General features: G+C 37.5%; 1 protein-coding gene across 1 annotated transcript in view; it reads right to left on the bottom strand.

The window, feature by feature from the left end:
- Positions 1-13,023, bottom strand: part of psmd2 (proteasome 26S subunit ubiquitin receptor, non-ATPase 2) — a 37,486-nt gene that overhangs the window by 11,114 nt on the left and 13,349 nt on the right. Inside the window, exons 8-16 of the mRNA XM_056473531.1 lie at positions 11,855-11,915; positions 10,325-10,471; positions 9,555-9,661; positions 8,261-8,388; positions 7,589-7,676; positions 6,627-6,789; positions 3,157-3,258; positions 2,918-3,060; positions 355-438 (exon numbers count right to left, since the gene is read on the bottom strand). Coding sequence (XP_056329506.1) covers positions 355-438; positions 2,918-3,060; positions 3,157-3,258; positions 6,627-6,789; positions 7,589-7,676; positions 8,261-8,388; positions 9,555-9,661; positions 10,325-10,471; positions 11,855-11,915 — 1,023 coding nt within the window. The remainder of the gene's footprint in view (positions 1-354; positions 439-2,917; positions 3,061-3,156; positions 3,259-6,626; positions 6,790-7,588; positions 7,677-8,260; positions 8,389-9,554; positions 9,662-10,324; positions 10,472-11,854; positions 11,916-13,023) is intronic.

Here is a 13,023-nt window from a genome sequence, read left to right as displayed (position 1 = left end):
GTGGCTCAGTGGTTAGCACTGTGGCCTCACAGCAAGAAGGTTGCTGCTTTGAGTCCCAGCTGGGCCAGTTGGCATTTCTGTGTGGAGTTTGCATGTTCTCCCCGTTTTGGCGTGGGTTTCCTCTGGGTGCTCCGGTTTCCCCCACAAGTCCAGAGACATGCGCTATAAGGCAATTGATGAACTAAATTGGCCTTAGCGTGTGTGCATGATGGTTTCCCAGTACTGGGTTGCGGCTGAAAGGACATCTGCTGTGTAATTCATATGCTGGAATAGTTGGTGGTTCATTCTGCTGTGGCAACCTCTGATGAATAAAGGGAATATGAATAAATGATTGTGTTTGTGTGACAGACTGACCAGGTGACCAAACGTGCGCAGGGCCATTTCTGAGCCGATCTCCTCACCCATAGCAATGAGAGCGATTCCCAACACCGCTACACCCTGCAGACACACAAGACTCACACATTGAACAACAACACACAGACATACACACACACACAAAAAGATCCACTCTCTCTCTCTCTCAGACCACTGACACACACACACACACACACTTCAGCTCCACACATTTTTCTCTCTCACTCACACTAGGGTTGGGTATCGTTTAGAGTTATTTCGATACAGGTGCTAAATCGATACTTTTAAAATGGTACCGGTGCCAACACGGTGCCTGAACCGATACTTTTGGGCCACAAAATTAATTGAAAAGAATTAACAAAAATAATTATAATAGAACAATATAAAGTTTAAAAGTAAACATCAATTCATATATTTGAATTACATTAATACATTTCCTTTGATCATTTGTTGTTTAGCATGAATTTAAGATTTGCATCATGACATTACATTAGCTTATTCTAACCTGTGGAAAGGCTGTCAGCAAAATACTGAACTCTTTTTTTTTTCTAGGGTTGAGGCTTGTGCCTGTGTTTACATGGTTATCAGTAATCTAATGATTTGCCTTAATCTAAATAAGACAATAATATGATCAAGATGTTGACATGAGTTGCTTTTTGAATGTTCCTGTCATGATCCTGTCTTACATGTTATAGTACATGGATCGATTAATGTCATTGCGTCATCGCGCTATCCATGTTTCCTGCACAGTTTCATGTAATTTCAGATGTTTCATTTTTTATTTGTCGACTTTAACTGCAGTTTCACTTTCATTCAGGAACATTTCATTCATGCCTCCATGACAAACAGGTATTTGATGCAAGCATTATGTAAGGACTGGTGGAAGAGTGCTCTGGTAATGGAATTTGATACCGCATGTTGAATGGAAAGAAAAGGACGCAGGTATCTGTGGTGCTTTAAGGTAATTAAAAATCACTGTTAACATTGTAGTCTTGACTCATAATCAGAGTATTGTCTAAATCATATTAAAATTGGAGTATTGGTGTCCATGTACGTACTCACTGAAAGTGCCAGAGGATGTCGCAAGCTGTCACAGACAGTGCATTCTTCTGCCTTGGAGCCCTCAAATGTGTCATTAAGTTTGACGTGTTTCCCACTTACAGGCAACTTTTATAAAGCATCTGCTTCACATTGCTGTGTCAGAGTCATTGCTTGTAAAATACGCTTTAGAACGCTTAATTTAAGCAAATTTGATGAACATGCGTGCTGATCTGAAGAGAGTCGCTCTCCGAATACGCTGTACTGAGTGCGTCCCCTAAAGCAACAAGAACAAACAGCTGACATCGCCTGTCCGTATTGTTCATTCGAAAACCTCTGTATACTTTCATTTATCTTGGTAACTGTAATAATTTTTTTGGTTTAAAGTATAGGGAGATTGTTAACATGTTACTCTCTCTCTACTTTGTTGACCCGAAAGGAGGTTATCCAGGTTACAAATGAGGAGAGCGCGCGGGGGCGGGGTTTTCGGGAGAATGTTGATTGAAGAGGTCTTGTGTGTGTGTGAGAGGAGTGAATTAACTCCGTGCAGGCCGTCAGTGCTAGCTGTCTGTTTTTGCTGTCGAGACAGGCCGTGTCCAACAACTTAAAAACCAGTACAGCGTCAGGAAGCGTCGTATTATACCTTTTCATCCGATTGTATCGCTGTTTAAAATCAATTATGTAGTCCGCCATGGAAATCGAACTGTCCTTAGTTATTCCATCAAAATAAGAGTACGCTTCATACGCGCGATCCTTTTCCTCTTTTAAGAACACATCATCCAGCTTAGCCATCAGTGCTGCCATACCAGTATCACTGTCTAAATCCTCTGCAGATTTTCCATCGCCGTCTCACGGGCCCTGCCTTCAAGCCCCAAGGCAACAGCGAGAGCCTGTTTGCTTTTGTCGAGTTCGGTGACCCGCGTCCAGATATTACCTTCATTTTTCCAGCACTCGTACGACCTTGTTTCGTCAAACTTCGGCGGCACTTTATAACTAGCTGCCATCATTCAACCATCCTCTGCTACCATGTAAAGTTGAATAAACACGACGTTTATTTAGTAAGCACACTTTATTTTGTTAATTCACTCCTCTCACACACACAAGACCTCTTCAATCAACATTCTCCCGAAAACCCCGCCCCGCGCGCTCTCCTCATTTGTAATCCGGATAACCTCCTTTCAGGTAAACAAAGTAGAGAGAGAATAACATGTTAACACGTATTCCTCAAAAAAGTTTAGGATTAAATGTTTAGAGATGGTGTGACAACACGTACCTATGTTTGGCTTTGATGCACCTCTTGATGCTTCTTACATCCTTGTCGCAGCAACAGTGGCACCGAAATTAGGCACCGAAATTCATATGCAGATTCGGTACGTTACATACCGGTTACAAAGATACCGGTGCTATAATGGCACTGGGTTTCAGTACCCAACCCCAACACACACACACACACGCACACACTCAGCACCATGCGCACACTTTCTCTCTCTCTCTCTCTCTCTCTCTCTCACACACACACACACACCTGATGCGAGCCCATGTCTGCGGACTCTTTCTTGTCTTTGTCCTTCTTGTCCTTCTTGTCTTTGTCGTCGTCTTTGTCTTTGTTGTCGAAGTGTTCACTGCAGATGTGGAGCAGCTGCTGCACCTTCAGCACGTTACCGGAGCCTGATACACACACACACACTCATGCATGTGTTTTATATGAAGAATGTGTGTGTGTGTGTGTGTGTGTGTGTGTGTGTGTGTGTGTGTTTGCTTCACCTGCGTATGCGCAGACGTCCACCAGTGTGTTTCCGAAGCTGCGGAATGGTTCGGGGACCACCTGAAGAGCGGCCAGCGTCGTCTCGATCGCCTCACCTTTACCTGTGTGTGTGGGTGTAAGAGAGACATGATGAGTGAGTGTTATAAAAAAAAGTGGGTGTGTGTGATCGTGTGAGTGACTGTGAGAAAATGAGTGTGTGTTATAAATAGACTTGAGTGCTAGTGAGTGAGTGTGTGTGAGAGAGTGTTACAGAGATTGAGTTAGTGATTGATTGTGTGTGTGTGTGTGTGTGTGTGTGTGTGTGTGGGTTAGAGAGAGAGTGTTTGTGAGTTAAGAGTGTGTGTGTGTATGTATGTATGTATATATGTGTGTGTGAGTGTGTGTGAGCGAGTGTTAGTGTATGTGTCAGTGTTACAGAGTGAGTGAGTGTGTTTGTGAGTGTGTCATTAGCCGCGTTTCCCCCATCGCGCCTAAAGCAAGTGAGCCAGGGCTCGTCGCGTTTCCACTGTCACTTCCAGAGCCTTATCGGGCTAAAGTGGGGCTTCCACTGGGCCAGCCGAATACCTTGGGCCAAAGAGGGCCAGCTGGGGTTTCGGGGCAGAGTGGAAAGAGAGGCGGACTTTGCTTGAGTCTGGTAAAGATGGCATGCCATCATTACACTAGTTTTCCGATAGCACACGAGTACATACGCCAAATAAATAAACAAGGGAAAGAAAACTGGATATAGCTGGTCAGTTTAAGATATTTCATAAAACACCTTATAGGCTAGGGGTCTTTTTGCGTATGATCGCCCTTATGTTTCCCTTTTAAATGCAAGGCTGTTGTATAAAATAATAAAGTTTTCATTTATAAGTGACATTCTTTGCTGCGTCCTCCTTGATGTTTTAATAATGCAGAATAATCTTTACATCATATTAAAGACACAGCAGCCAGTAAAGGTTGTCGAGAGTTTTTGTCAAGTTTAAAAGGTGTGTTCGTGCGCGTTTAGATGCCTGTATGTGAATGTCAGACCAGGCAAAAGAGCGCTCGCTTCACAGCTCTGTTGAGTCCGCGAGCGGCTTCTTTCTGTTTGTATTTATTTTGGAGATAATACACAACATGAATACAACAGAAAGACAAAAACTTAAATTTCGTGTCCATGTTTGTAGACTCAAAACTATAGTGTCATATCTTGATAAAACAGCCTAAGCTATATTGAAATAATTTAAAGAATCACAAATATCGGAAATAATAATCATATTAAATAATATCAAATCATATTAAATAAATAAACCAATATAAAACAAATAAAAGCTAGAACAATGTAGGTATATACACAATACACACAAATTACACCGTATTAAAGCCATATATAACTTTCATTTTACAATGGCCTATCTGAAAAAAAGATTTTAAATTATTTTCTAAAAACTATAAACACTGGAGGAGGTTTGAAATATTATTTATTAAATCTTTGGATACGATGATATTAATCAAATCGTGCAAACAGAGCATTTTTGAGTGAGTGAAAGCATTAACCTTCTTTCTGTCTTCCTGTCCTGCGCAGCGCCGCTTTACATACGCATTGGGGGAAACTGCAAATACAAAATGTGTTCTGTGTCCTCAAACAAGTGTGTATGTTTTATATGACGTGGTAAAAATGAAATTTTAAATACATGTAGAGCTTTATTAGTGAAAAGCTGCTGAGCGCAACGAAATATAGGCTAGATTTTATTATTTGCTCTTATGCGCTGAAACACTTAAAGGGCACCTAGGTTAGCCCTTTTTTCAGATTTAATATAAGTCTTTTGTGTCTCCAGAAAGTGTGTGTAAAGTTTCAGCTCAAAACATCCATCAGATTTTTTATTATACCTTTTATTAAATTCCTATTTATACATTTTTTCACTGGGTGGCCGTTTTGGTGTACTGCTTCTTTAAGGCTCGTCCTCCCCACCCACCGTTTCTATGTGCCTTAATCTCCTACCTCGGATGCGTCAGACAACAGACAGACTTAAAGGAAGCAGATCTCACGTAGCGTTGGTGAGAAATACTACAGTAAGAACTTTACCAATAAGTATTTATTGTGCTGTTGCATGGCAGGGTCACACAAAGTTCACGCGCACACACACACACTGCAGCAGACACACACAGACAGACACACAGACAGACAGAACGCCCATTTAGCTTTGCACTCTTTTTGCACGCAAATGTGACAGGATACAGATTAATCTCCACTGCTGTATGGATATCTCTTGGATTAATGTACAAAATAAACCTGATTTAACGTCCACAAACCGGGATTGAAGCATCTTCCTTTATAATTGTTCTGACACGCGGCTGTGCTGATGAATTAAAGCTAAGCTAAATCGCTGTACTTCATTACACACATGCTCTGTTTTAAAACATGTTAAACATGTGAAACTCACTCGTGATCACGTTTGATGATGATTGATGATCTTAGCGGACTGAACACACCTTTTATTCCCGGCTGCTTAGCGCACGTCCCCTCTTGTTGATATGATTAAGCACATGACTACCGGACATGTTAATGCGTGCAGCTGTCAATCAATTCGGTGGGCGGGGGGACCGCTCTCCTACGTAAAGTTGCGGTCAATCTAAAAACCGCTCCAATTGGTCCACCGTTTTTATGTGGCTAAATTGAAAAAAAAAGCACTGGGTGTGCTTATATCACCCCAATATGACGGTCTATACACTATATCTACACATATGTCTGTCCAAACAGCTTGAAAAGTAGATTTTTCACTATAGGTGCCCTTTAACACTTTCCTTTACTTATGATCACTGAATAATATGCAACATCCTTAAATAAAGGGGAATTACATATGAAGTGTCATATAGCCTAGAGAAAATATTAATGTTTTAGGTCTCTCTAGAGCATTTTGGCTGAAGGTCTGACGACGTCTATCTAAACGAGGATGTTATTGAAAGAGAATTTCTGTGGTTTTATATTATGGATGGTGCGCTCATTGCGCCGGTTCTCTCCGTTAGTGGCGAGACCAGTCGGTCCACGATGCCAACAGTCAGTTGGCGAGTAAATGAATATGATGAATGGAAACACACAGGCCTGTGCGTATAGACATATAATGTTATGCTGTACGGTAACGTGTCATTTGTTTATTTCAGTTGTCTTCATTTTAATGGTTTCGTGATGATGCAGTGGTGTGCTTTATCTGGAACTGGGCAGGTTGTGTGATGTTTGATTGGGGGCATTCTGGGGGAAGGGTTTGCATGACGCGCTGCGAGCTACTAGCCCAACAGTGGAAAGTGACATGATTTCGGCCTCACTGCTCAACCTCTTGGCCGATTGGCCGGGCCCGATAAAAGCCCTGGCTCGGACTGGCCCGACAGTGCAAATGCAGCTAGTGTGTGTGTGTGTGTGTGTATGGGTTAATGAGTATGTGCGAGAGAGAGTGTGAGTAAGTAAGTATTTGTGTGTGTATATGTCTGTGAGTGTGTGTGTGTCTCTCACCGAGGTGGTTTAGCCCAAGGCCGAGCGGCAGCCAGCGTGCGCACGTGTCCTTCAGCTCCTGCTCACTCTTCTCCATGATGGTTTGCAGGATGGTGGAAGTGACATCACCGTTACAGGAACCCACAGCGATCATCCCACATGCCAGAGCCGTCACTCCTGCTACCTGCAGAACACACACAAACAGGGCCATCATACACACAAATAAATCAATATATTTATACACACACACACATATACACATATATATATATATATATATATATATATACACATATACACACATGTACATACACATACATACATGTATATATATACACACACACATGCAAACATACATACAAACAAACATACATACAAACATACATACAAACATACATACATACATATATATATATATATATATATATATATATATATATATAGACAAAGCATATACACACACACACCAAAATGGACATAAAACACACACACACCAAAATGGACATAAAACACAAACACACTCACACCTACACAGAAATATGGACATTACACGTATACACACTCATATAAACCCCAACCACTCCACACACACAAACACACACCACAAAAAACACACACTCACTGACTCACATGCACACACAATTAACGCATACAGACTCATACACACTAAATGCTCCACAAATACACACACCAAACACGTCCAGACACGCACGCAAAAAAAAAAAACGCATGCACACAAAAACACACACACACTAAATGCTCCATTTTCGCTCTCTCTTACACACACAAATCAAACCAAACACAAACAAAATGCCTTACACACACACACACACACACACACACACACACACACACACACACACACACACACACACAAACATCAAATATACAAACGCTACACATACGTAAATAAAGACACATGTATACACACACACACATACACACACACACACGCAAACACAATCAAATTCAGACACACTCACCTCCATGCTGGATTTGGAGTCTCCCATGACAGGAAGTAGAAGAGAAAGCACATCCTCTCTGTTAGAGCCGGCGTATGCCAGACCGAGCCTACACACACACACACACACACAATTAAACACCACTTAATAAAATAATAAATAAAATATTTAGTTTGAACTTGACGAGTGGATGTCATGGTGGCGCAGTGTGTAGCACGATCGCCTCACAGCAAGAAGGTCGCTGGTTCGAGCCACGGCTGGGTCATTTGGCATGTTTGCATGTTCTGTACATTAGTGTATGTGAGGGGGCAAACTTTTCAAGATGGGTGGTGACCATGGTGGCCATTTTGAAGACGGCCATCTTGGATCCAACTTTAGTTTTTTTTCAATAGGAAGAGGGTCATGTGACACATCAAACTAATTGGGAATTTCATAAGAAAAACAATGGTGTGCTTGATTTTAACGTAACTTTATTCTTTCATGAGTTATTTACAAGTTTCTGACCATTATAAAATGTTTTCAATGTGCTGCCCATTGTGTTGGATTGTCAATGCAGCCCTCTTCTCCCACTCTTCACACACTGAAGGACAGTGTGTTTGGACAAAAGGGGAGGGACTGCATTTCAGACATAATATAATAACCGGTTAGCATTTAGGCAGATCACCTACTGCACCTTTAATATTTGTGAATTACCCAAAAATGGCCCCGATCCTCATGATGTTGCTGTTGTGCAGGACGTAATCAGACAGCAGAGCGAGAGCAGGATCACATTCATTACGAACACCAGAGTTCACGATTCCACACGCCAACAGAGCACCAGACTGCAATAAAAACAATACAATTAAATAATAATAATAATAATAATAATAATTAAAAAAAATAGTATCTAATAGATAATAGTAAATAATAGTATTTTTACAGCGAGATGTTAGTGTGTATATAAATAAAACAACAACAACAATAAAAAAAGTGCTATTTAAGTATTTGCATTGACAAAAAATATATAAAATTACCATTTCAAAGTTGTACAATATAAAAATTATATTATTTCTCTTTAGCTTAAAATTACTAGCATCATTTTATACTGTAATATGACTGTATTTATATAGAAATTACAACAACAAAAGTACTAAAGTATTTGCACTGACAAAAATGGATTGAAAAAAGTTAATAAATAAATAAATAAAATTGACCACGAAACCTTTTTGCTTTGCATTTTGAGAAGTACATTTTTACTACAAAATCTTCTCAAAATCCAAAATAAAAATGAAGAGAATAAAAAGTTTACTGCATAAATAAAATGTTTTACTACACAATAAAAATACACTACAAGTTTTCAGTCACTTTTGCAAAGAAGCCACTGTGATCTCAAGTTTTTGGGTAACCAAAGGGTTCAAACGAGTGCTAATTGTGCTGTATACAGCTGAAGTCAGAATTATTTGCCCCTCTGAATTATTCGCCACCTTTTTTATTTTTTCCCCAATTTATGTTTAACGGAGAGCAGATTTTTCTTCAACACATTTCTAATCTTAATAGTTTTAATAACTCATTTCTAATAACTGATTTATTTTCTCTTTGCCATGATGACAGTACATAATATTTGACTAGATATTCTTCAAGACACTTCTATACAGCTTAAAGTGACATTTAAAGGCTTCACTAGGTTAATTAGGCAGGTTAGGGTAATTAGGCAAGTCATTGTATAATGATTGTTTGTTCTGTAGACTATCAAAATATATATATATAGCTTAAAGGGGATAATAATTTTGACTTTAAATGGTACAGAAAAAATTTAAAACTGCTTTTATTCCAGCCTAAATAAAACAAATAAGACTTTCTCCAGAAGAAAAATTATTATCAGACATACTGTGAAAATTTTCTTGCTCTGTTAAACATAATTTGGGAAATATTTAAAAAAAAAAAAAGGGGGGGATAATAAATCAAAAATCAAAGGGGGGATAATAATTCTGACTTCAACTGCACTTGCCTTGATGTAGTCCTCGGATGAATAAAGATATTTATCGATCTGCGTGAGTCCACCGTCCACATCCCACAGCAGAATCATTCCCAGAGACGCCGCAGCGCTGAGCATCCCTAAAACACAGATTAACATTCAATAACTCAATATATCATGATATAGTACATGCACAATACTGATATTGTGGGCACTTAAAAAAAAACAGTGAATAATTATTTATTATTTAAACTTTTAGAGTGACTTTTAATTAAGAATATTCATACATTTATGAATATTTACAGTGGTGTTCATAACAGCACAAAATAGTTAAAGAATGTGTTAATTAGCTTTTAATTAATAACACTTTCACATGTTAATCTGGCCTAACGCATGCTAAAATACTGACTGACTGAAAATTCGATGGCTGTTTATAGAGATATTGTATGTTAACACTTTGTATTGTATTGCATTGTATTAGTTAACATCAGTTAATTGAACTAAACTCAAATATGAAAACTACAAATAATTAATTTCTAATTTAATGCGTAATAAATGCATTAAAATCATAGTCGTAATCTGATTACAAGTTGTAATCATTTTATTAAATTGAGTTAATAACTAATCAAATTTAGTTTTTTAAATTAAAATAGCAACTGTAATAAATCTGGCTTTTCTCACCGTTGATCTGAATCCATGCGGACTTCTGTGCATATTCATAAACACTTACTAATGAGACTTTTGTATAGTGTTAACTATTTCAGATTTCTGTAGTTTATCCGCTGTTCTCGGTCTGTTCTCACCGTGGTCCTTGTTTTTGTACAGCCACTTGTTTCCGTCTTCTGTGAGCAGTTTGTCTTGTCCGAACGCAGCATTGACAAAGCCGTTTACAAATGAGGAGGCGAGATTCATACGAGCCGAGTCCACCTGAGAGCCGCTGCCACCAAACCCTGAGAGAGGAAGAGAATTTATTAATGAAACACTCAAGATAATATCTCTGACTGGCTTAAAATGCTTTCATAACACTTGGAATACCTTTATAAACTATATTAACCCTCCTGTTGTGTTAGAATTCTGTGTAAGCCTGTCACAATAATCAATATATGGACTTAACACACAACATTTGGACATGACCTCATACATGCATTGCCCATACATAAAGACCAATTTTAGCAACATCTCTATCTCTATTGGAGGTGTCAGTATGGTTAAAAACACTGTAGTATTTACTACAAATACAATAGTATATTTCATGTGAGTGCCTAGATCTGGTAGCAGATAGCGCAGCCTCTGTTACTCTTTACCTTGCACCTTGTTAACATTTATTATTATTTATTTAGGATAAGCGGTTTCACATTCCGTCTTCAATGCCTCATAATTAAACTGTTAAAATGAATATAATTACAGGGTTTCTGCTGGTTTCACCAAATCAAATGTAGACTTTTAAAGACCTTTTTAAAACCATGAAGAATGAAATTTCAGACTTGTATAGGGCTAACACACTAAGGATTTTTTAACTGCCCAGAGGAACCATTTTTTATTTGCCTCATCAAAAAATTGAATCTAATTAGTCCTTTCTTAGCCACATATTTTAAATAATGTGTCAAAACAAGCAGACCATAGTTGCATACATACATTTCTTTCAACATAACTTAATAAAACACTTAGCAAAACTATTTTCATAACTACTATTATAACAGTCTGCATTAGTTTTGCTTTTTTTTTAGATGTATTATTGGTGATTGGATCGATTGGGTAGCTTTACATAAACAAAGGCAAGCTAAAACCCATTTAAAAAGATCTACAAGACAATATTTCAGTAAAATTAGGGCATTTTAAGACCCCACGGATAACCTGAATTAAATAAAGTATTCATAAGAATAAAATATGATGTGTTCTTCGTAAGGGTGTACTTGAATTGTGATATCATATTGTCATTCTGGCATTATGAGTGCCATAAAATGGTCTTAATATGACAATAACATTGTTTATCGCAATATATTTCAACGCAATATATCCTACAACAAAAAACTAATATCATCAGGCCTAATTGTGTTAGCACCGATATATACAAAACATGCTGTGACTTCATCGCCATGTCAAACAGACACCATATGATCTTTACACTGCAACAACATTTCTATTAAACACTTTACACTCAAAAAAATCTTTGCTGCTTGTTCGAACAACTTATTTAAAATGAGCTGAATCAACACATTTTAAAACATAAGTTTTAATAACTCATTTCTAATAACTAACGTCTATTCTGTAATCTAGAGTCACATAAAAGACCAATAAACAGATGTGAAGTAAAACAGAATGAAGGGTCTTACGGTTGTTCTCCAGGTGTGTTTTGTAAATGTCATCTGGAACTTTCGGCTCCATAATGTCCAGCTGCAGAGGAGAGAGTCACAAATTAAAACTTTCCAGAATTAATTATTATAATGAAGCTTATAAATGCATGTCTTAGTCATGTTAACAAGATTATTATTTAATGAACAGGGCTACTGCAGCTAACAAAACCCATAAAAATAAATCGTTACTAAAGTAATAACAACTTTTAATGTTTATATAATTATTTTCTTCATTGTATTTCATTATTTTTAAATATACAATTACGTTAACGCTTTTTAGCATTTATATAAATGGGGAAAAAATGAAAATACATTAATATTACTCTCATTAAATTTAAAAGTGATTATCAAGATTATTTTCAAGCAAATGAAATACAAACTTCTTTGAAGCTTCTTATTATTATAATGCTAAATGATAATTATGGTAGCATGGTGAAGAAATATTAATAATAACTACTATTATAAATGCTTTAAATAAACACAGTAGCATCAACCAGTCTTACAATGATCACGTCTGACTCTCAGTTATTTATTAAAATAAAATCTTCAGAAATTAAATTCAATATTTAGTGAAGTTCACTGTTATGAAAATTGTCAAAACGCCTTAAAATGTGCAATGTCCTTGTTTAATGTTCAGTGTGTGCATTTGCTTTTATTCTGTGAATGTTAAGTGAAAAATGACATAGATATTTTTATGAATGAATGTGTGTGTGTACTGGTTTTGGTGGTTTAAAAGAACATGCATTGTATAAATAAGTTGTATGTATAATAATTGTACTGCATTACAGTGGTTTACGAGGACATGCCTTGTGACTTTGTAATTCATAATGCTTTGAAATTCATACTTGATCTGTTTTGACATAAAAAAGGGTGTGTGTGTGTGTGTGTGTGTGTACTGGTTTTGGTGGTTTAAAATGACATGCCTTGTATATACAAGTTGTAAACATAATAATTGTACTGCATTATGGTGGTTTACAAGGACATGCCTTATCTGTTTGTGATTCAAAACGCTTCAAAATACTTAATGTGATTTGACATACAAAGGATGTGTGAGTGTGTACTGGTTTTGGTGGTTTAAAAAGGACATACCTTGTATTTATAGGTTGTAAATATAATAATTGTACTGCATTATGATAGTTTACGAGGAC

Source organism: Danio aesculapii, chromosome 15, assembly GCF_903798145.1.
Source record: "Danio aesculapii chromosome 15, fDanAes4.1, whole genome shotgun sequence".
Lineage (NCBI taxonomy): Eukaryota > Metazoa > Chordata > Actinopteri > Cypriniformes > Danionidae > Danio > Danio aesculapii.
Note: the sequence above shows the minus strand (reverse complement) of the source record. Positions and strands in the feature narration are given on the sequence as shown.